The sequence below is a fragment of the Chanos chanos genome, chromosome 9, assembly GCF_902362185.1.
Source record: "Chanos chanos chromosome 9, fChaCha1.1, whole genome shotgun sequence".
Taxonomy (NCBI): Eukaryota; Metazoa; Chordata; class Actinopteri; order Gonorynchiformes; family Chanidae; genus Chanos; species Chanos chanos.
This window is the reverse complement of record NC_044503.1, coordinates 9,074,196-9,100,271: the sequence shown is the minus strand read 5'-3', so window position 1 is coordinate 9,100,271 and position 26,076 is coordinate 9,074,196. Positions and strand designations below refer to the sequence as shown.

Here is a 26,076-nt window from a genome sequence, read left to right as displayed (position 1 = left end):
AGGGAAAGCCATCTGCTACAGCCTTTGGCAGGATGATTGGTGAAATTGTGGAGCATTGTGGATTCACATCTCTTAGCGCTGAGCAGTGGAAGATTGTGTCAAACCTGGTTGAGACACTGACACCAATAGTGGAGGTGACTCTTGAAATGAGTCACTATGAGAGCTCTCTATCACATGTGATCCCAAGTGTTCAGGTCCTGAAGATGCTCCTGAGAGATGAGTGGCCCTCCACATTGGGAATTCGGACCATGCAGCAAGAAATGCTAGAGAGCCAGCGCTTTGCCAAAGTGTAGGAGGTCCCGTGTGTGGTTCTTGCCTGTTTACAGGACCCTCGATATAAGCATCATGCTTTCACCTCATAGGACACACTGACGAAGGCCAGGAAATGGCTGTTAAAAGGCACACAGGGCCAGGGAAAGCCATCTGCTACAGCGGTGGAAATAAGTGGGCAGACAGAAAAGACACAAGAGAAAGGAGGAGCCGGACACATAACAGAAACAAGTGGTGGAAAAAGGCTAAAGTTGGATCATCTACGACAGGCAAAACTTGTTGACCAAATGTATAAGACTTTACTCAGAAGACACACCCAAGCAACAACTACAGCAATGGCTACCCTGGAAGATGAGCTTCAGCAGAACCTGAGAGAGCCAGTGATAGACTGCAAGAACGGCCAGCCACTTGACTGCTGGAAAGAAAATGCGGACCGTTTCCAAATGCTCGCAGACCAAGCTAGAAAATACCTCGGCCATCCTCCCTCATCTGTCCCAAGTAAACAAGTGTTCAGTGACTTGGGAGCAATATATGAAATGAAACTGAGCCAGCTGTCAGGAGAACATGCAGAGACCCTCTGCTTCTTGCACTACAACTTGGTTCTCCTCAAGTGGGATTACTGAAGTATTTTCTAATGTTTATCTACTTTATCTACACTTTATCTCCTTTCATAGTTTAAACAGTGTTTATTTCACCTTAGGTTTTTTCCATGTTACTTAAACAGATTTTTTCTACTTTTAAGTTTGTAAAAGAATAATTATTTTCTCAATAAAGTTGTATTAGATTTGTATATTGCCTGTTGTGTCTCATAGAAGGTGTTTGCAAACAAATTCATTATGATTCCCTTTAAATAGTTTTGTTATTGCAGCCAAATATGACAAATGAATATCGCCCAAAATATCGGCCAAATATCGGTTGTCGGCCACCCCAAGCCATTAGATATCGAAAGCGGTATCGGCCCTAAAAATTCATATCGGTCGACCCCTACACACCATTCACATCCTTGTCCTCTTCATCACCCATCCCACCATGGAGTGCATCCTCTTCAACTCCATCTGGAGCAGAGTTGTTGTTTTCATCATACTCTCCAAACATGTGAAATGCCTTAATGAAATTTGAGCCACTATCAGTGGTAGTTCGAACGATCTTGTTTCGGACTTCAAATTCTGAATGTATCTCATTCAATGCATGAGCCAAAGCATCAAAGGTATGGGAGCCTTTGAGCTGCTTGCATGCCAGTGCTACAGAGCACCCCTCTAGACTGCTGAGATCTATGCAGTGAGCAGTGACACCGATTAAACCTCTTCTCCTTGCACTCCAGCACTCTATTATTGTAGCTATGAAATCTATCCCTTCATTGCTTCTTTAAGATTTCTCCTCATTTCCAGTGCAACCTCGCCCATCCTGCATCACAAGATGGACCTTGACATAAGAAAGGAGTTATGCCAGCTCCACACTAGAGGATAATTGGGCCAATTTTGCGTCCAATTCACCCCCCCTGACAATTGCGGGGGCGTTCCCGACTCCAGCCCAATGGAACTAATTAACTGCCCAAATGATCTTGTAGTGTGAGAGGTTGGTTGGAGTCTCCCCGATTTCGAATCATAAATATCAAACATGTGGTCCTGCGTCTTGACTGAATCATCTGGTGTGCGCATTCTTACAATTAAGATTTGAAAATCCTCTACTGTGCACCAGGCATTAAGCTGAGGATCATATAAGACAGCTTTAAATGCTGGCTGATCCACCACACTACAGGGTTGGAGACTCTGGATTACAAAGTTCAACACCACATGATCAATGTTCCTCTGAGTTACAAGCTTGGTTTCTCTGGAGGTTGTCTGGAGGTTTGAAGGAGCCATCTCATTCTCTGATTTTCTTTTCTATGAAGTTGGTGTCAGAGCAGTATATCTCTGCACATGGCTACCATGCTTTCTCTACCAAAAAAAATATCCCAGATATCAGTCTCCCTCTCTGATAAATCTAATCAATGTTTCATGTGTTTGGTGTGTAATAGATGTCCTGAGACACTGAATTGTTTGATAGTTTAGCATTGGTTGTGATCACAGTCAGCAGAAGCTGAATTTGTTGAAATAGCAAGGGGAACTTCCGCTTTATTTCACTTATTTTTTGCCTTCAGTTTCAGTTTTGTTTTGCTTTCTCACTTTCTCACTCGTCCACGCTAGACCCATCCGCCAAAGCTGCGTGAAATGTGCGAAGAGAGACATAAAGGGCGCCACAAGACAAAATAAAGTCCAACGAAAACTTATTTAATGGCATTTCTACCACCTTCATACCTTATAAAGTTAAACAACTAAGATGACATGTAGATTCACTGATCTTCGGATAATAAACAAAAAAGCCATCTTTGGAGTCATAACACCAGGTTCCTATCACTGCCATTGTGAGTACGTCTGACTGGAGAATTCGGACTCCTATTTCTTGCGAATGATAAACTTTTCATCAAAATACTTTTGATGCATTTGTTTACTTCCCAACAAGCTAAAAAGTGAGTGGAGTTCCCCTTTAAATACTTCCATTATTAAAACTATTTACCCTGTCCTGTTAGTTGCTAAATGACCTTTTGCAACTAGCACAATGTAGGCCTTCTACAAACAATATCAGATTGCCACCTAGACAGAGAGGGTAACTTCATTCTGCAACATTAGGGAAAACCTGCCAACTGTTTTAGCATGATCCACTGCATGCAAAACTAGTCAAAAATAGATTTTATTTGCCAAGTCCAATTATTAACTTTGAATGCTTAACAATATGAGAGTGATTTCACAATATGAGAGTGTTTAGCTGAAAAGCTTCGGGTATGTTGGCTTCAAAGCCTCAGGGAGATGAACACCCCTGCCCTACATAGTTTCCGGTCACTCTTGGGCAAGGTGTAACACCCAAAAGGCCCCCCCATAAGGGTCACGAGACTGCTGTCTTGTAGTGTGTTCTTGGCTGAACAAAGGCTAGGGGAGTATACCCAACAGAAAACTGCAGTGGCTGTAGCAACAGTGTGTCTTGGATCCTCCTTGCCATCTGTAGACGCTATAGTCACCGAGAGAGTGCTACCAGTACCTTGCAAAAGCTAGTGGTACTTAAAATTTCCTTGCAAGCAGTCCAATGAGTTCATGATTCATGATCAAATCAACAAACCATACTGGCTCGACCGTCGCTTGGGTTAACAAGGGACACACTGGATGTCTCCCGTCCCGGACACCAGTGAAAAGTATGCTAAAGGTGCAAACACCTCTACTTAGCAGAATGGAATGTGAGAACGCTTCTTGACTTGAACAGCTCAAATAGACCAGAGCATAGGACGACACTAGTTGCTATGGAACTAGAGAGAGCTATGGAACTATGGCATTGATGTCACCGCACAGAGTGAGACGAGACTCCCAGAATGTGACAGCATCACTGACTGTGGCTACACCTACTGGAGTTGAAACCCTGAAGGACAGCGTCGTGAGGCAGGGGCAGGGTTTGTGATCAGAGATGAGCTTGTCTCCAAACCTGAAACTGATCCATTCCCAATAAGTGAAAGAGTCATGACTCTGAGACTACCACTGGAAAAGAATGCTTAGGCTACTATCATCAGCGTGTATGCCCCCACCATGACTAATCCAGAGGAGAATAAAGAAGAATTCTACAGTTGCCTGAAAGATATCATCCACTTGTCTTTGCCCGTTGCTACTGTAGATCACTGGACAACCGAAATGTTCCCAAACAAAGGACCTGAAGGATACGGCAGGGTCCTCAAGCTATGGCTTTGCGGTGACCATACTTATGAGGTTGCGTCACTGAACATGTGCTAATTCAGTTGCTAAGTTACAGCTCCGTAATGGAATCAGAGAGGAAACTGAGTTTTCAGTTTTAGTTCTGCATGGAAGAATGTAGAAGAAAGGGCACACTGTATCTTGTCAAGTATCACTTTATTCACTGACGTTTCAGCCGACTGACCATCAGAGCATTAAAAAGTTATGCACGTAACTCACGTGGTTATAGCTAAACTATATTCGCTTGGATCACAACGTGCGCCGAACCGAACATCCTGTACCAAATATCTGTACCGTTACACCCCTAACACAAAATATACAGCTTGACATAACTCTAAATAGAATAATAATTTCACGATTTACATGTGTTACAGTGTTAACTGTGAAATGAAAAATGAGTTCTTTTACATTAGAAACGTAATGAGAGCTCGGTTGGCAGCGAGTTGGGGTTGGGGGTTGAGGGGAAGGGGGATCGCGGTTCTGGAATACAGAATACAAGAGACCGTGGACGTTTGTATCACCGTTTCGGTCTCGGTTTCAGAACCGCTACACCCTTAGTATATGGAGGAAAGTAATATAGTTACAGTAACACATTACTTTGTAACTGTTACCCCTAACACTGGGGAGGGGTGTTGATTTTGAGATAGATACAGGCTGTCGTCTCACAGTATTGAATGAGCAGACATTCCAAAAGACATGGAGAGGCACAAAAACTCCTTGTGTGAAGCCTGTCAAAATTCAGATGGAGACTTATACAGGCGACCCTGTTAAGGTGACAGTGATTGCATTTGCCAGGGTTATATACAAGCAGCAAAGCTGGAGACTGCCCCTCATTGTGGTTAAAGGGAACGGCTCCAGCTTACTAGGTTGTGGCTGGTTGGAGCAGATACAGCTACAATGGAAGGAAATCAAACTCAGACACAAAGCTCGAGAGGTGCAGAACATAAGGGCAGAGCATAAAACACTACAGCACGTGCTACGCAAACATGAGAACATGTTCAAAGAGGAGCTGGGCACCCTGAATGGTACTAAAGCCACTATTCACGTGAAGCAAGTGCTATCCCATGATTCTTCCCCCCTCAGTCTTTCCCGTGCACCATAAGTGCGAAAGTAGACAAAGAAATATACAGACGGCTGAGAGAGGGCATGATCACACCTGTGAAATATTCAGAGTGGGCAGCACCAGTTGTCCCGAATCTGAAGCCTGAGGGAACCATAAGGTTATGTGGAGACTACAAGCTCAACGTGAATACTGTTTCCTCACTAGAACAATATCCGATACGCTGGGTAGAAGACCTTTTTACAACACTGTCAGGAGGAAAGCACTACTCCAGATTAGATATGAGTCACATGTACCAGCAAATACTTGTGAATAATGAATCCAGGAAAAACTTGACGGTGAATATACACAGGGGGCTGTTCACGTACAACCGTCTGGCCTTTGGGGTGGCGTCTGCCAGAGGTGAGGGACTTGAGTCACATTACTTGACTCGAGTCAGACTCAAGTCGCAAATTTTAGGACTTAAGACTTGCTTGAGTAACACTGATAAAAGACTCGACTTGACTTTGACTTGGTATTCATGACTTGAGACTTGACTTAGACTTGAGACAGATGACTCAAAAGGACTTGACTATTTTTTAATAAATATGTGCATTTTTCTAGATGTTGGAAGGTTACGTTTTGTTTTTCAAACATGATTGGGTGATTTCTAGTGCAATGCTCGCAAATCTGGCAACTTAATAGGACACGGCAGACCAGCAGAGGCCAACGCACGAGGCAGCTATCATGGAGGAAATTATTCCAAAAATAATTAAATATGGATTCAAGGATTATGTTGTCAATAGGGCTGCACCATTTGGTGAAAAAAAAATCATACTGAGGTTAGATGGAAACGTTTTACAATTTGAACTGCGATATGATAAACATTTACATTACCATCATATTTTTGCTTAGTTTTCAGGACTAAAATCAGATAAAGGCAGAGAACTACACTGTAAAAGGATGTTTTGACATAATTATGTCAAATCAATAAAAACTTGAAATGACAAAATGACAAATCGTTTAGAACCTTTCAAAAAAGCATTTCTCAAAGAACGTCACGCATGTAAATTCACCAGCAGTTGTTTCTTTTAGTTCTGGTTCAGATGGTTTAGTTCATGTCTTTTTTTCCTTTCATACATAAATTCATCACAAAGCTCTAAGTTGTCATGGGGTATGAGGTAATGCCCGACGGTGTGTTCAGAAAACTAATGAACGAGTCGGAGGCAAAGAGCTCCATGTGAGGTGGGGTGGCCTACGCCAAATGCAGGTTCACTGATTTAAAGTGGTGATTAAACTTTTGACTGGATTTATAACTCAATTGTACAGATATACGATCTTGAAACTTGCCAGCCAATCAGACACGAGTATTTTCCATTGTCAGTTTATATTATATATCATTCAATCGAAGCCTTTTGCAGTTTAGCAGTTGCACGCAGTAGAGTATCTGGGGCATAGGGTGGGCTTAACCCCATGGAGCAGAAAGTGAAAGCCATCACAAAGGCTCCCACTCCAACAAATGTCACTGAACTTAACTCATATTTAGGACTGCTAAACTACTATAACACATTCCTTCCCAATCTGGCAACCCTAAAAAAAAAATAAAAAAATCTGGCAACCTTCTTGGCCCCCCAGTACTGTCTTATGACAAGACATGTGATGGACTTGGCATAAAAAGCAGGAAGAAGCCTTCCAAAAATATAAGGCCTTGCTGAATTCAGCAGAAGTGTTAGTCTATTACTCAGCTGACCGAGAATTAATTCTGGCTAGTCATGCTGCACCATACGGCGTGGGCGCTGTTTTATCACACCTGATGGATGATGGGATGGTAGTGAGTGGCCCTTGGGCTTCATGTCTCGCACACTCTCGCTGGCTGAAAAGAAATACTTGCAATTTGACAAAGAAGGCTAGGCACTTACGTTTGGCATTCAGAAATTTCACAAGCACTTGTATGGACGAGCCTTGACCATCTACACAGATCACAAGCCGGTGGTCTCTCTTTTTAACGAGAAAGAACCCATTCCGTAAACGGGGTCCCCAAGAGTTCAAAGATGGGCTGTGCATTTGAGTGCCTGCAAGTATAAAATGATATACAAACCTGGGAAACACAACACCAATGCAGACACGTTAAGCAAATTAGCTGTGTCAGAAACAGTGCAATATAAGGAGATGACAGAGCAAGTCTTGATGACTGCTCTTCTAGATGACACACAGTTATTACATTACATCATGCGACAACAGGCCTGTCAACTGCAGAGTTGACAATGTCACGGCGATTCAGATCTATTTTTGACCCGCTCATGCCAGATGTGAAAACAAAAGTGCAGCCAAAGCAACAGAAACAGAAACAGACCCACGACACGTACAGAAGACAGAGAAGTTTCTCGCCAGGGGATAAAGTGTACATCAGAAATTACTCCTGCGGTCCTAAATGGATCCCCACAGACATCCAGAGCTCATCAGGTCCAGTGTCATATACTGTGATCGTCGGTAGTGGTCAGACCATGAGGAGGCATGTGGACCAAGTTAGAGTCAGCCTGGTGGACACTGTGCCCAGTTTAGAGCCTGAGAGAGAACTGGGGCCGTTGTTGGTCACTGATGGAGGCTCAGTGGGCCCCATGCCTATAAGTTTGGCCGAGAGAGAAGAACCTCCTTCAATTGAGCCTTTGGATCTGCAGCCTACTCCTGATACCCAGGTCCCACCAGATGTACATATGATCCCAAGGATGCGACGCTAAGAGCAGGAGAGATGTCTGCCTTTGCATCTGACTTTGTTACATAGAGTGAGATCATGTTCCAGGAATAGAGCAACAATGCGCTCTGATCTCACTGGAAGAGAGTTTAGGATATTTAGGATATTTAAAAAAAAAAAAGTTACATGTCCCAAATCGTTGTGGCATGCTGGATACTACAGAGTACCTGTATCTGGCATCCTAAGTAGATCCTTGTTGTTGGCTTAAAGGGGGGGGGGGGGGGGGGGGGGGGGGGGGGGGGGGGGGTGGTATCTTAGCTATTAGAATCTGTTGAGCAGAACAATACATTTTCATTTTCTTACCTTGTTCCATACCCGTTGTTTACAAGTAGTTCCAGCAGGGGGCTCTCCAGTGCTGTGTTAGGGCAGAGTACAGGTGCTGTAGAAAAAGAGAGATCCACTGTTAGATTATCAGTAGTTGTTAGAGAGAGATTTGTGAAGTGAACATGTGGCATTCTCCAAGTTCAGTAAATTCTCCAAAAGATATCGGATGTTGTGGACATTCTGTTCTTCTAAAGATGTAACAGAAGCCAAAGGAACTTGAATTTCTAGAGGTGGTCGGGTTTTCCGTCATATTTTGCTGTCTGCTTGTCCGCTCCACACAGGGGTATAGTTTGCTCAACAAGTATTCATATTGACTCCCCTTATATTTTGATTTCATATTATATTTTTTTATGGATGAGGGTTTCACCCCCCACATCTGTAGACTTTGACATGATCGCTTACACATGAGGCACGAACTTACCAAATTTGGTGTAGACAGCGGTTACTGTTTTGGAGTTATAGCTGTGGGAACTACATGAAATTATGATTTTAATGCACAGGTGAGCTTTTGATCCAGGTAACTCCCAAATTTTAGCAGATATCCATAAACCCCATGCAATTTGATTAATAGACCCCTAGGTCTACGTCCAGGACCAAGTTTGATATCCCACAGACCTATAGCCTAGGGTGCTTATCACTTTGAAAAGTAACTTCAAAAATGATTCCTGACATGCCTATCAAATTTGGTGCAGGCCTATATTTCTGTGAGTTTGGCTGGGAGAAAAAGAGAAGGAAAAACAATACAGAGAAAACAATATGCTTCCCAACAGCGCATGCTGGGAAGCATAGAAGGAAAAAGTCCGAACGAAAACAATATGCCTCCTGGATTGCATGCTGGGAAGCATAAAAAAATCAAGTCACATAATATGTCATAATAATAAGATAGTATCTGATAATTATGAGTTAGTATCTTAGAATTATGACTTACTAGCGCATAATTATACTTCCCAGCATGCAATGCAGGAGGCATATTTTTCGTGCAATTCTTAGGGTTTTTTTCCTCCTTCCCTTTTTCTGCGAAACACATAGCATGACATCCCTGTATTTTAAAAAACATCCCAACGGCCCAACCAGCCTGTGAATGTCACACCATTAACATTCCACGTCGGCCCAGGCTTCTCACAGTAAAGGAGAATGAACAGCAGTGCAGGGAGCAAGTCGATACAGTTTCAAACAGCGCAACACAGGGGAAGCAGAGAACGAACCTGCGTGGAATTCTTAAACACAAATAGTGCTCTTTTACCCTCAAAGGTCATATCATCTTGTCAAGAATCAACACACCTGTCCAATATGCTCTGTGTTTAAAAAAAAAAAAAAAGAATGCAGTCAATACATGAAGCAGTGTTTAGACACTGAGGTATCTTGAGTAGGTGGCTATATAATAATATAATAAGGTTTACCCATAAATCTATTACATGTGTTTGAGCTTGGTTTCCATGCAATAAATCTACAGTTTTCCCCGTAATTTTATCTGGCTTTGCAACTCTGTGAAGACTGGAGACTTCACAGGTCCCCGAACATATGTCCACCCCTCCAGGAAAATAAAACATTCTGTGGCATACTGAAGCAATATGTACAACACGAAAACGTTCACCAATACTGGGGTTGAATAAGTTGTGGTTTAAATCAATGTCTTTTTCATCACAGCAAAGCTTTTGGTTTTCTCTCATTTTGTACTTGAACTGTAAAAATGTAAAATGTATGTTCTGCCAAATCTGTCCTTTACACTTGGGATATTACGCATTTGTTACAAAATGCATATTTAAACTCATTTTCATTTGACAAGCACATTTATGATGTATAAATAATTTAATGAAGATACAAACAGATCACAACATGACCTAAATATCCTTCAAGTGATTGCTTCAAGCAAAAAGAAAAGATAAAAGATTAGCAAAGCTTTATGAGATACAAAGAAATCCTGGGACATGTGTAAAGGCATAAAACCGCAATCCAGCAAATTTATACACTTTACATTCTTGATAAATGCCACTGATGTCTGTTCAGTGCTGGTTATGTAAGAGATTATGATTTTTCCATCCTGTCGCTATGATGCTTCCCAACACAAACGTCAACACCAATCAGTCTATTTTTACATGATTCTGAGCCCTTGGAACTCAAGACCTATAACCAAAAAACCAGGCTGAGATCCCCAGAGCTTGAGATCTCTTGATGGAAAGGTCCTCATGGACTTATGGACAATTTTATATTTGAAAAATGTGAGGCCTTGAAAATAGTCATTTGCATTTCTTTTGTGTGACATTGTTGTGGTGGAGTTGCCTGCTTGTGGAAACAATATGAGAATATCAAAAGTTTCCTTTTTTTTTAAACATTCTTTGCTGTAGACATCCACACTTGAAGGACACATCATTACTGAGCATCAGGAGTCCGGGGCAGTACTTGTTCCTGTTTTATTCCATATGAGTGGTGTAGGACGCCAGTTTGGTTCATAGAAATGGATGTTGAATATCCGGGCCCAGTTGGCAAACACTTGCTTCTCTGTGATGAAGCGGTGATGGCTGCCACGGCGACCTCGCTCGTGGGACAGATACATGACACACTCGTCTGGCCCCAAGGGCTCATAGTAATGATACGGCACTGAGTGTTGGTGAGGTGCCCTGTGAAGGAGAGAGAGAGAGCATTCTGTTCATCAAAGCTAAGCCCCATTCCTCTCATGCGGACTGCTTCAAGCACAGATGGAAGAATGAGTATACATGATTCATCAGAGAGAGCTCGGGTATATGAAGTGATTTGATCTTGTGCTTTCCATCTCTGGACATCAACCAAGAATGTGTGTCTCTCTGAAAATGTGCTTCCTGCTGCCTGTATATTTACAGCAGATCAGTCTGCTGAAATGGAAACTCAAAGGAAAGAGAAATGATACAAATCCAGCATATACTAAGCAGCATTTAATGTGAATGTGGAAAAAAATATTACGTTATTTCCGCACTAATTCACAGATCTCCTCTCTTTATCATCATAGTGATGAACTTCAGACAGAACTCACTTGCAGAATTCAGGAGACACCATGCCATACACATTAATGTGGTCACAAATCTCCATGGCGATAGTCATGGTAAACCATCCCGTACTCAGCCATGAGTTGGAGTTTTTTCTGGAATACAGAATGGGAAAAGAATATATAAGCTTTTATAATCTATGATAACCATTCCAATGAAAGCATTTAGGGAGAAAATAAGAAACATCATAAACAATGCAAAATACTCATAGCTTACATTTAACGTTAATTCATCTCTGAATATGTGGCAGTATATATTTGAATATGTTTTTTGCTACACCTGTGCAGATATGTCAGACTGGCTGCTTTCTCCTGTCTGTGTTAATCTTGTTTGTAATAGAATACTGATCTAAGGTGCAGTAAGTGTGCCCGAGAAATTCCATGTGGACCTTAAATCATTTGGTAATGCCAAACAAAGTGTCTAGTGAAGCAGAAATGGTAACAGCTCCCAAAACACAGTAACAAATAGCCTTCAGCATAATTATCCCAGACCTCCTCATCAAATGACTGTCTAGATTCACATTAACTCCTTTTTGGCAACATTATTTTATTTGTTAAACCACCATAAATATTTCACATCAGTTAATATATCTCCCAGTAAACAACTGTGTGAGTACAATGTTATGGTTACTGTAATTAGCTGCTGGCGTCTTCATGACATGCATATTCAGTGCTTCATTTGATCTTAATTATTAATTCAATATTAACTATTTGTACCCTGATCCTGAGCCAAAATGAATTTTTAACCAGTAAGAATACACTAAGAGTCATAGAGTCCTTGGTTTGAATCCAGGTCTCTGCAGTACTTTTGTCTTAGGCAGGCATCCATACAAACACAGCTGGTGATGTTTGTGAGTGGGAAACCAGTAAGGAATCAAATCCCTATTGCTTCAACAGCGACCCCTACTGAATGAAGAGGGTCAAAGCCCGAGATTACCGATGGGTGGATCCAGGAAGTACAGTGAGATCCTTCCCCTTTGTTTTGGCTTCCCAGAGAAGCCCTCTGTGGTCTGGTGAAAAGAAGTTAGTCAGTGACTCTATGTGTATCAGAGGGGACAGAGGGGAGGCGACTAAAATTGAGTGAAAAAGGAGAAAAAAAAAGGATAGCAGCACTAGTTGTTCTGATATGTTAATAACACATCACTGACCTAGCTTGTGATCTGAGATATCCATTTCTCTATGACATACTTAGGTGAGACTGATTAGTCACAGAAATGTGCCTGTATGAGTGAAACACTAATACATTGTGTTGTGGACTGTGTTAATCCAACATCTAGTGCCAATGCATTGGACTAAACCTTAACCATGCAGTCCACCGCCATCGGTGCTAATTTAGATGATGGCACAATGTAAATGCAGTAAGCGTTCAAATGAATAGAGTCAGTGTGAAAGGTGAGGTGTAGTGGGCGTGTCTTTAACATTTTCCCTTTGATCAATTCCAGAAATTCAAATGATACTTTAACATACATTACTGAAAACATCAAAATCCAAAAAATCAAATATTCCGACAGAGCCACTAACAATACAGTCATCACCTGTCTTTGCCTGTTTCTTTCTTGAAAAGCTCATCAAAGTCCAACATCTTCTGTCGGGAGATGATGTATATCTTGAGTTTGGGCAGCACCTGGTTCACCACACGCAAGTTATTGTAGACCAAGCCTTTTCCATCACGGCGCATGTAGTTGCTTGGCCCCCAGAAGATGAAGACAGTGTCCTGGCTGGAATCAAGCAGCTGCTGGCGATTACGCAGCACCCGCTGCATGCTGGAATGTGCAATGACACGTAGACTGGTGCGCTGTCCTACGTCCTGCTGGTAGTTCAGCGTAGGAGCATCGTTCATGCGGATGACACATTCGGTCCGGTCAATCTCCTCGCCTCTCCTGCTTCCCGTCAGGTGACCCGAACTAGTAACCAGCGCACAGGAGTTGCAGTGCATCTGCAAAGGCTGGACATGTAATAACATGATGATGAGAACAAAGTAAAGGAAGGAAGACATCGAAAAACTTTTAGAGACCTTGAGATTACATAAGGATGTTGTTGTGCATATAAATGTGGTAAGGCGGAAAATTAACAACGTCATCTAGTCAAAGAGACCTTTGTTCTGTAAAGACAGGGGAAATACAGTTTAATTGTGATGAAATGCTGGCTCTCTGGAGTACTTTTTCCTCTGGTTCAAAGAGAGATGCTCCAGAACAAACAGGAATTCCAAATTAATAGGAGGCTAAGCACAGGGGAAGCATTTTTGAATGTTGCCTTTCTTCTACTCTGCTATGAGAGATTTCCACCGTTCTTTCCTACAAACAAGTCTTGCTCTTTAATGTTCTCTGCTTCTATTCCCAAGGTTCTTTGTTTTCAAGTGACCATTGATAAATGTCTTCTCATTATCATCTATGGCCTGTTATCATCAGACCTTGTTGTGCATTATCAAATATCATAATCAGAAAAACATGAGTTGAGCACAAGAAAAGTCTAGGTGATAGCAGAGCCAAATAATTATGTACTTTTAATCAGTCAATACAACAACATGAATGCCTTTAATGCCATTCCTAAATGCCTACCAGTACCTACACTTTGGTTCTGCACACTCACCAAGGTGGCAGTGATTGCATTTACCAATGGACATTTCTTGATATTTCACACTCCATTACACAGGAGAGCAAAACAGGAAACTCCTGTATGGTCATGGAGGTACTTGACAGACCTGACCTTCCCTATGATAAATCATTTATAAACTATATATAAGCCACAGAGCCTGTGGGCGCATTGGCAATTCCTCTCTCAACGGAGAAGAATGCTAAGGTTTTCTGAACACACAGTCTCGGTACACTGATTGTTCTACACACGCCTGCCTCTTAGCCGTGTAGATTGTATTAGATTTGATTTGCCGTGATAAACAGGGCCGTCTCTGTGGAGATAATGGGCAAGACAGAGTGCAGATGTAGCCCAGTAAATTACCTCCCACACAGACACTACACTCATTAGCATCGCACTGCTTAAGAACCTCCCACCGGATCTCTGGATCATAATTGCTTTGAGACCAATAATATCCATATAGCTACTTTCATATCCGCCATGGGGTGACCTGCCATTGACCTTACCAAGAATGATGGGAACAGGGGAGCTGAATTCCGCCTGTCGCTTGATTACAAATGTTCATGCCTAGAAATCCGTCAGATCTGAGTTTTTTTCTGATGGTACACAGGGGAATTATGATAGATATTGCTGTAGTCTTACCTTGGGGGAAAACCTAAACAAGAACAGAAGCTTGTGGGAAATAACCTTACTACAAGCTGCCAAACTCAGACAACCATATTTACATAATTAGGCCTATGAATATCTATGAATATCAACATCAGTATGAATAGTGGTCACCTGTTAAGTTCTGTAACATTTGTAGTTTATTGAGAGACCACAGAGGTTATGTAAATACAGATGTTTTAAAAGCAGAAGTAAGCTTCTTTATATAACACATGATCTAGGGATTAGAGTACACTGTCAAAGAGTGACTGTGAGAACTCAACTGACAGTTAAAAACCCATTACACTTTCCCTAGTGTGACAGCAACAGAGATCAGGCACAAACTTTTTCTTCAGCGGCAGACGGGGAAACGGTATATCAAAGTGTCATGTAACTTTAATGGGGCTTCACCAGGGCAGCAGCTGATTGAATCGCTTCCATAAGTCCTATTTCACTATGAGATGTCAATCTGTTCATTCCAACTCAAAAAGGGGAAAGAGTCAGCTCCAGCCTTTTTAAACTGCTTTTTCTCCCCTAGCCGTCAATCCGCTTTTTAAAGTGCACTTGGATTATTAAGGATGAGCTGAGTTAAGGAAAAGTTCCCTTAGCATAAAGGACAGTCAGGCTTGCCAGAGAAACAGACGACTCCACTCAGTTACATCCAGAGAACCCCGGCACTGCATGGGGCTAGTCATTGGCATGCAGTAGAGCATTAGCAAAGCTACTCCTAATGTATAATTGCATGTAATGAGATGCCAAACAGATGCTAAAATTTACAGTTATAGCTCTACTTGTATTATACACTTGGTTTTGTCAGAGTCATTTACACCAGTCTACAAGGAGTCCGTTTTTTGCAGCTAAATTCAAAATACATTCTTTTCTGAGTCTGATGGTTCAATGATTAATATATCAACTGAATGAGGTAACAAGTATAAAGACACGTTTCTGTAGATGTGTCATCTCTGAGCCAAGTTTTTATTCATATAACATTATACCCTTATAGGGCCAAATGTCAAAGGTGAGTGAGATTTAAGTATTGATATGATGAACAATGTATAGGACATTACCTGATACTAACATATTAAACAAAGGCAAACCTAACCCACTGCATGTATCCAATCTTCAAAAAGCATGTGCTAGTGTTTGGAGAAGGAAGTGCTAGAAACAGTGATGATATGTTGGAATGTGCCTTAATTAACAGCCTCTCACAATGTGTTTCTTATTCTACAGTTTTTTTCATGTGTGTAACTGCAGCCGTAATTGGGTTAATTAAAAATGAAATGTTGCAGAAAAGGGTGAATTCTCCCAAAGGCAGTGTAAAGGCAGAATTAAAGAAAATGCCATTTGCGGCACAGATTCAAACATTCTAATGATTATAAAATAATAATAATAATAATAATAATAATAATAATAATAATAATAATAATAATAATAATAATAATAATAATAAATCACAGGTTTTGAATTTCTTTTGTGGCAATGGTAAATATCCTATACATCTTTCTAAAAAAGATTTTTTTTTTAATGACACCCAGTGTAATGCAATACAGTTCATATCTCATGATCATACAGCACAGGCTCTGCCTGAGGGATGGGAAATGCTACATTGACAAGTGGTGTTCATTAGAATCACTGCTTGCTGAAATCATAACCCAAGCTAATGTCAGACATTAAAATCCACAACTGTGACAGGTTAGAGATTCAGACAGTAAATAGAGCAGTGCAAGAGCTGCCAGGGGGCATTACTCAACAATGAATTCTAAGGGAACTGCAACTAAAGACTGAAGATTGAGGATTGAAGATTGAAGATACCAGGCTCAAAGGTCTCTGAATCAATTTAGCGATTTACTGGACTAAAGCACAGCAACAGAATGAACACAGACAAAGGGGTGCAGCGCTTTCTTATGTGAGGAGGAGAGTACAGAAAGGTATGGGCATTTCATCAGTTCATTAACACATGTCAGTTCTGTGAAAACCATTCCGGTTTCTCTGAAATCCGTAATTTGAGAACTGGAGCCTATTGGGATAAGTGTACATTCATTAAACAACACAAGCAAGATAAGAACCACAGTCTGTTAATTATATTTCTTCTTTTTTTTTTTTGGTAGTGTGTCTTATATGAGAATGAAATCTTGGTTAAGAAATAAATCTGCTTACTTTCGGTTTGATGAATAAAGACCCTCCCAGGAATACAATCAATCAAGTAACAGTACAGCCAAATAGCACAGTGAATGTCACCATATTATCACTCAACTGTTCAGAGATTCCTCACATTGTTCACTAAATGTCAGTACATTTTTTTTTATAGTTAGCAATTTCAGATTCTCTGAAAGGGTTCTGCTGGTGCATCCATATCTCCTGGCATGGAAGATTCAAGATTTATAGGACAGATCTATCTAATCCATACCAATATAAACTTGAATATTTACATACAAAGCCTATTGGTCTTTTCTTGAACATCACATCTTTCGAACCATGACACATACAGATGTGTTCTCTGAGCACCCTTAACATAGTGAAGTACAATTAATCCAGAATTCAAAGCATATCCATGTCATTGCATCTCATTCTTCTAGGTGGAATCTCACAACCTTAGCCATTTACTTTGCACAGGAAGGCAGCATGTAATCATAGCCATCACAAAAATAGCTATATTAAAAAAAGTTTTGCATGGCAGACTGTTGTCGTTACTGAATAACATCTAAATGACATTCTGCACCCTTGAAATAATTAACTTGCCCATTTGACTATGATCCTGATTTGCCCACAGATCATGAAAATAAGGTTTAGCTTCACCTTCAGATACAAGAGACTCCTCTGATACTTACCTCTCTTTTAAAATATCCTTCTTTCTGCAGTCGTTTATGGAAAATGTATGAATAAATGAATGAGCTGAGGTGTGGGCTATTATAAAGAAGTGGTTTTAAATGACTGCTTTATTGAGTCATTAGTTTCAGCCACGTGTGTAGAGCCAACATGAACAATCCCAGATAGTGGCAATACTTATTCAGGATCACAACATAATGCCTCACTCTTAAAGTAATTACAGCGGTTTTGAAGAAACTCAATTATAACAGTATGTGAAAGGTGTCATAAAGAGAGACAGAGAGCACAAAGAGAAATATGTATGAACTGGGTATTTCAAGATCACAACAGTATTAAACTCAACTCCTTTCCACAAAACCACATGGGAAACAATGACAGTGAAATCAGTCAAAGGGTCATTTTTTGAAATCTTTGTAATACTGAATTGATGAGGACATTTTTTTAAAGATAAAATGAACATACCTCACCTTTTGATCAATTATGCTCTTGTAGCCATCTAAGTGTGGTCTTCCCACCTTATTCTGGGGATTGGTAGGACTCTTCTGGTTTGCGCCCTCAGGACTAGCTTCATTTGCAGGGGTGCCAGACAAGCTGGTGTTGTACATATACAGTAAACTGGTACACAGCGTTACGATGACAATCACGATAATCCCATGACGCTAAAATAAGACAAGGAAATTTATAATCATCCGATCCACTTTAGAAGCAAAACGTATAAACATAAACATGTTCAAAAACACAAAAGCCAAATATTTCCATTATGAAAATAGTTCCAGGCTTATTATCAAGCCGTACAGCATGCTATTTAAAAGATTTAACTGTAGAGCATACTATTTAAGAGATTTATTTGTCAACTCATCATTAGCCATTCAAACGATTCTGAAGATTTGAAACAGACCCAGCAATCAGTTTACAGTAGCGCCGCAAATGGGAGGGAGTCGAGTAGCTCACAAGCCTGAATTCAAATGCATTAACATCTGCAGGCTGAAGTAAATTCACAGTTCATTGTGTGGCAAAAATATTTACAGTCACTTCAACCACTAGCATTAAAGTTGAAAACCTAAACTGAAAAGAGATTACATATTTTAGCCCAATAAAAAGCTCCATTCAGGAGTAAATAGCAATAGAAAAAAAATTGGCCTTAAGCAGACCTAAGATGTAGCCAGTAATAGTCTTTTGAAATAAATAATCCACGGAGATAAAAAAAAAAAAAAGGACACTTGTATAGAGGGAAATAGTTCTTACGTAGAAGTAAAACTGTTTCTTAATTTACTTCAGTTTCTTAATTAAGCAAATCCAAGACAGTTGCTCTTTGGACCAGGGCTTGACTTACTTGAAAACATTCTAACGTTTCTCAAGTTTAAGTTCTCTGGTTTAACCCCCACGTTGGATAATGAATAACCGGTGAATAACAAGTAAATTAGATTATTTTGCTGGATATGTGGATGTCATTTTCCATTATTTATTTCTTCAAAAGGCACAGCAGCGATTCAACTAGCCTTTTTGCGCCGTAAGTAAACGAACTTCATTTCCACTCCCCAAAACTGTGGAAAATCACTTTTACCTCACAAGATGAGGTTAAATGACAGAAAACTCAGTTAGTTTGCAAAGTGTAGCCTAACTAACTGTTGTTATGGGAGGCGTTTCCGTTTATGTTGTCTGTAAGAATCTAGCGCGTTTATTACGGACTTTTTAAAAAATGTTAAATTCCGAATACTGTACCGTCCGAGTCCTCATGTTGTGGATACTCTCCTTACTTCTTCCAGTTTAAACCACTGAGTCCCCTTTTCATCGCATAATGTAAAATCATGTTCAAGTTGAACGCATGTAATTTAATGTCCATTACAGCTTCGTCTAGTCTTCCTTCAACCCCTGCATGTTCATTCGCACTTCGGTACGCACAAACACAGTTATAAGGCCAGCCTGCTATCAACCCGAGCAGAGAGTCTCTCTCAGCATACTACGTCTATGAATCTGCATGGTCTTAAAACCCAACGGTTTGGCAGAGCTGTCGAGGTCTCCATGTCATGTAAAAACCACTTTCCTGCCAGTGACACCGTCCAGACAGATGATTTTTGTTAAGACTGCCGTCATCAAGGAAAAGTCTGAGTGCCTCAAAACTGTGAAGCATGTTAAAGAAAATTAGGCAAGGAATTCATAATCCGCAGCAATTTATGTTTGAACTCATCTCATTTCTATTACTGTGAGAGCCTTTTTATCAGTCAGCTATACATTTTTCATAGCTCAATTTTATCGAGGAGACGGTCCCTGCTTGCGTTGTTTGTTGTCAATGCTAAACTGTATTCTGTGATATCAATTCAAAACCAATGATGAGAAAACTGATCTACCACGGGCAACGCGGTGGATCAGCTTCTCTTGTATTCCAGGGTGTCTGTCATCAATCACATTCTAATAACGAGGTACAGTAATGCATCATAATGTCAGGGAAAGACAGTATTTATGTGCCACATGATTGACTCGTTAGATAGCTGCGCCAAAGTCTTTCATTATACTGACACCTCCTGAGGGATTTACTGTGCTATAGCACACACTTCATTCCTTTGTACTCTTTTTAGATGCCTGGAAGGCTATACACCGCCAGTTTATAAAAAACACACCATACAAGCACTGTCACTTGCGTTATGTTTCCTTGCTTCATAATAGTCATAATAATTTCAAGTAGAATCCAATATTTTTTTAGAGAGTTTAACAGTTTTCACAGGTATGGAAAAATCAGTCCTAGAAGTAATAGAAAGGCAACAAAGAAGTTGGCCAAATCCCAAATCTATTGCCAAAGTTCACTCGGAGGGAAGAGGTTAATTGAAACCCATTATATTTGACAAGTCCTGGCATACGAAGTACTTCAACTGAAATGCGTCTTTGCGAAGTAGTAAGCTGGGGATAAGATGGATGGAGTATCGGCAGTTTAATCAACATTCCCCTTTGAACAAGTCTCTCTGTTTTCCTTTTCTTGGTATGCTACAGCAGGCAAAAAATTTCGCTCAAAAGTAAAGAACAGAAAGAGTAGTTTTATATCACGCATTTATAGGAATTCCAGAACTCAGGAAACTAGAACAGTCTACTCTTGTGTCCTCTTGTCAAGCAATTAGTGAGCAAATTATAATGTCCAGAGGATTGAAATTAGGCTAAAGACAGGCCTGTTTTCTACACGAGAAGTATCACAGGAAAGAATGAGTTAATTCATCAGATCATAGCTATCCAAATATTGAGCCATCAAGTCATGGAAGATAAAAAAATGTTGTCATTCACATGCATCCAAAATGAACAACTGTGTTTATGCCATACTTTAGAATTTCTGTTGATTCATTTGAAAACATGGTTTATTAAATCATTTTGCTCTTTTCCCCTGTTGGCAAGACTCTGTCATACACAATGATTGTTTCAGTGCTAACACTGAAAGTGTTGTTTCTCTTTTAACTTTGTTTTTTATTTGAAAATAGAACAGTGGGTCATCACAGGTGTTATGTTGTTATTACACAGATATACTGTCTGTAAACATCAAACCTACATACAGGGGGTTACACATCCATCACTGGTGTGCATTCCTAATCCATCATCTCAATATTTATTTTCTCTGTCTTAAATCTTAAAATAAAATAAGTTCTTTCCTTGCGGCACATTTTTATATACATTTTTGGGGAGGGTAGGAGGTAGGGGGGGACTGACATTGCATCTGTAACACAGAGGGACCATAGTGACTCTCTCAAACTGTATGTGCATTTAGAGATTCAGCCTGTGGGTCTTGAGAGTAGTGTTAAACATGTGGATTCAGTCCAGGTAGCCAATGTACTGCACTGATTTTTTTCTTTTTTTTTTTTCTAACAAAGAGCATGTGTCTCCTGTGCAAAAAGATACCATCTCTTCATCTAAAAATGGCAAACAGAGCAGCAGAGTTCCTCGTGGGAGAGAAGATTTGCTGGAAGCTGTAATCTACTCTGGAACTGCTGGGAAATGGAAATAATTCTTTTTTTAGCTCTCCCCAGAATTTCATGTAGCGACATGCATTTATAGATCTGACTTATATTGCCTCCTGACATCATTCGATGATGTAAATGTTCAGTGCTTTTTTCAAACATGTAGCAGTTTTAGGAAGGGAAAAAAAACATATTCTTTTGATCTGTGCCAGCCCCCCCCCCCCCCCCCCCCCCCCCAGCCCCCACCACCATCACCACAAAGAATTGATTCACTACTCATCTTACACATACACAGACAGCTAAAAATCATTTAATATTTAATTTACGTATTACATACAAGTCCAGACGGTAGCTTCAATTTGTAATCCAGAGCTCTCTTGAAGCAAAGTTAAGAATGTGTCTGTATTTTCCTCTGCCTGGAGAGAGCAGCATATTCATGTATGATAGATTTATTTTCCCAAAGCAGAGGTGTGTTACAGTCAAACCTGATGAAGTTAAGCTAATTTTCCTTAATCTCTTCGGCATACTGATGCAGCCTAAGCCATGCGTCTGGTAAGTGCACGTATTTTCATGGCGGGAGAGATAATGTCTTTTGGCCACTCCCAGTGAAACACATTGGCACATTAACACATTCTCAAGTGCAATCTTAGCATAGGAGCCAAACAACACTGATGGCCCATCAGATGCAATTTCAAACTAGAAATACTACACCCAGTGGTGACTTTTTCAGACATATTACGCCTCACCACGATACTGTAATAATGTCTGACGTCTACTGGATGGCTTGACGTGAACAGTATGAGCTGTAAATATGCTGTTTAGTTGCCTCATCACAACAGGGTTGTTTCGTTTTCCAGATGCACAATAAAACTTTGCAGAAGACTTTATTATTCCATACTGAAAAGAGAAAGCCAAAAGAGTCTGTAATAGGATAGGTTAAAATGATTTATTTCCATCTCATGGCACCCAGGACCTCCTGATGTTTGGCTGATAGACGCCGTGAGACATTGGTCGCTGGACATTGTAATAGTCAGAGACAAATTACCACCCGCAAAGCCAGGCAAGCTGATAAATAGCTATGCAGAAGGACCCTTTTCACTTCAACACCTTTTCAAATTGATCTCCATTTTGCAGCCATAGCAATCAAATGACTGCCTGCCAAGAAATCAAAAGCAGTTGAGGGGTCATACAGATTTGCTACTGCCATGAGTGTTAGCTGAGTCTGTAACATTTAAATACAAAGCACAAGAGAAATTTGTTAATGATCGCAGGTCCACAGAACCATTTGCTCTCAGAACAGATACCAATGTGGGTTTGCAGACAAAAAAGGGCAACTATTGTGAGACAACGAATGATTTAAAGGATAAGTTCTTTCATAATATGAATTTTGCTGATTTAGTTTAAAGCCTAAGGGTGCAAATTAAGAGAGGGCAATAAATCAGCTTGGGAGTGATTATTTGCTTATTATTTTGAGGGGCATATGTGAATTTGATTATAATTCCCCTATGTTCACGACAGGCAGCAAATTTGTTAAATTAAAGTGTTCCTGGAGGCCTAGGCGGGTCTCTGGCCTGTGCCGAAGGGACCGTGAGGACCGAGAGAAAATAAATATTGTTCTGCAACAAAACCTCTTTTGATTAAGTATAATCTCTTCTCCAGTGCTATGACAGGATTTTGGCCTGCTCAGGCAATTTCTAATATAATCCCGAAGATGGACTAGCTCTGGTCCTGAGAATTGCTTTAATATTCAGAAAGCATAAAAGATTTCATGCCAAGATACACCAATCACACACACACACAAACAAAAACACTCCACATTAATATTCTTTCAAATCATGGGCCAATAAGGCCTTTTCCCTCCCCATTTGTGCTTTCATTTCTGAAGGAGCTTGGAGCAAGTCACAGAATCTATCCAGTATCATAACTAGGAAGAAAAATTAAGTCACTTTTCAAGTAGAAAAGAACAATCCATGCCATCCTTTTTATTGTTTTGTTTCACAAGGAATAATCCAGAAGTAAACCTATTTAGCTACAACTGCATTATGCAAAAATGTGTTTGTTAATTTTAATTTAATTTGGAGTTTAAACAGACATGCAAGAAGTACGTAATGACTACAAGTGCAGTGCATCATCAATTCACTTCTAATTGTAATTCAGAGATGTGGCAAGAAATTTATGTGGCATGCTGGTCCAACAAGTGTTTGGCCTTCTGCAAAGCCCCTGAACAGATGAACGCTCTCTTGAAAAGGAGTGTGGAAGGGGAGAGGCAGGGGGGTAAATCTTCCGAATGTTAATGTATTCACAGCAGATGTCTGGCAGGCCCCTCACTTTAAATTTCCCTTTGCACTCAGCGCACTCACCCTGTCCCTCATTCTCCGAATGAATAAGGATATGAATATTCCAAGAATTCAACCGAAAAAAAAACTGAGCAGTCCTCCTCATAAATGAGTCTCTGTGTTCTCTTTATAACGCACTACAATTGTCTCAGTTGGACCAGTGACCACTGAGCCAAAAAGACCGGAGAGAGAGAGAGAGAGAGAGACAGAGATGGAAACAGGCTTAGTTGTTTCAGCAAAGTGAACCTATCTAGAAGTAATTGTCGCAGTTTTATCTTGAGCACGGTCTCCATGCCAGCATATTCTCATTTTTTGGGGGGGGGGGGTATTCCTAGAAGATGTCAACATTCATTAATGTAAATCCACAAATGAAGTTTGTGTATTTTCTGTCTTCGGTGGAGCTGAACCAAGTATGTTGCAGCAATGTTTTTTAAAAGTCCATTTAATCTAATGGACACTCATCTGAAATGCCAAAAGCACTCAGTGGTAAAATGTTTAATTCTTACTGAAAGATACAGAAAACCACTTCAGAGGGACATTACAGTCATCCAATGTAATGAGGCAACTAAAGAACAAATTTAATCTGTCATGGATCACACTGAGACTTTGGTGCTTGACAGGAGTGTTTTTCTTCTGACTCATTGGCTTTGGCTCAGAAAAAAAGCATTTACATCTTTTTAATACTAAAATTCATGAAAAGTTAAGAAATAAACTCTACAATATCTTTCTTTCCTTCTTTTTTAATAAGGGTACAGCAATTTGAAAGCAAATGAGTGTAATTTTCTAATGCAGCCCACAGATCTAATGAATGAACCTCAGTACTTCCTGCTGTCTAGATTACTATCAAATTAATTTGAAATGGTAATACAACATTTGACATGAAATATAGTATACTTTATGATCAGCAGTGGAAGTCCATTTTTTAAAATTGTTTTGCAGGAGAGATTCCATGTCATATATGTGCAATGTTCAATTCAGTCAGAACAAAGAGTTGCATTCTTTGACGTCAAAGACATTGCATAAGGATTCTAGGAATTATGGTGTATATTATAGTAAAATATCGAGTTACTGATATTCACTGTACATGCACATGTTATGTGGATCCAGAAAAGATAAACCACCCACTTGCCTATATACCAAAACCTGTTTCACTTTTACTACGTTAAAATGAGATATCTGTTGTATCATGCTCAAAAAATAAGTCTGTCTTACTCAAATAACTCTTTCTTTTCTCTTTCTTTCTTTCTTTCTTTCTTTCTTTTTCTTTCTTTCTTTCTTTCTTTCTTTCTTCTCATCTTATTTTGTGTATTACTGCCATCTTGTGGTCGCTAGTGGCACACTCATTCTGCACTCTCTCCTTTTTTTGACAATATCTCGAAATGATTATTGACAGCTTTAAAGCGTCCTGTCATGTGTTATAACAATGTAATTATATATATATATAGAGAGAGAAAAATCTAAAGCTTTACATACAAAATGATTGTTCTCATGATGTCACTGAAACTTAAGTCAGTGGAAAATTCTGTAAGGGGTACTCTATATATCTTGAAAATATCCTTGAGAGTATCCCAAACAAGTTAAAATCTTGACAGAGGTTGATGTTAACTCCTACATCGTCGTCATTTCCCCAGAACAATGATGAAAGCACTGTGCATTGTTCAAACTCCTGTGGAAGATACAACGGTCCAGTACCACAAATGACTTAGCTATGTAACTCCATAACAGGAAGCAGTCATGCTTAAATTGTGGTCAACAATCCTTGTACAGTGATGAACTGTGAACAAGCTGAACTCTGTAAAGAAGTCTCCAACCTTTTGTCTCTTAATATATTTAATGATTTAGTAATCAAATTCAAACACAAGCCAGTAATATATTGATCTTTCATATACCATGTATGGGTTTGGTTATTTGAGCTGAAAGTATTCTCCATTAGATGTCACTAATGTGTAAAAATACTGCAGGGACTGTTGCACTGCCGCGTGCAGAGGTCTGTTAAAAGATGTAATTCATCTGCACTGACAAGTAGCAATTAAACTGATGTGTAATACATAATGTAAACAACTTATTGGATGCTGGAGTTGATGTTTTGCCGTTTAACCAACGATATCTTTGCCATACGAGCCTCTTGTAAAAACTGAGACGAACTAACGTGAATTTTCATGATCACATACATAGTTATCAATATAGATGTAGATAGATAAATTTGCTCCTCATGTGTTGTAATTACAGCATGATATATGATATATATATGTGTGCTACTCTTGAACATTCTATTTAGTACAGCTTACTTTTTTTTACATTAGTTAAAAAAAGAGCTCTCATAATATTTTTAAACACTTTTTGAATTTATTTATTTATTTATCTATTTATTTTTACAGCTTATTGTATAGCAGACCTGATCTGAATACCGTTAAGAGATCTTGAGGAAATCAGTACGCGTTTTGTTCACTCAGAGACGAGTCTATTGACTGATGTCTGAAACTAATCTGTTCGATCTTTTGTTGTATCCATTCCCTTTCACACAAGTATAGTCTGCAATTACATTACATCTTATCAGTGTTCCAC

At 39.8% G+C, this 26,076-nt stretch overlaps 1 protein-coding gene across 1 annotated transcript; it reads right to left on the bottom strand.

The window, feature by feature from the left end:
* Positions 1-10,538: 10,538 nt before the first annotated feature.
* Positions 10,539-18,977, bottom strand: LOC115820733 (alpha-N-acetylgalactosaminide alpha-2,6-sialyltransferase 5-like). Its single transcript, XM_030784388.1, has 5 exons — positions 18,963-18,977; positions 17,708-17,899; positions 12,713-13,122; positions 11,166-11,273; positions 10,539-10,776 (listed from the first exon to the last, which is right to left on the bottom strand). The coding sequence occupies exons 1-5, from the start codon at positions 18,975-18,977 to the stop codon at positions 10,539-10,541; spliced, it is 963 nt and encodes a 320-aa protein (XP_030640248.1).
* Positions 18,978-26,076: the final 7,099 nt, after the last annotated feature.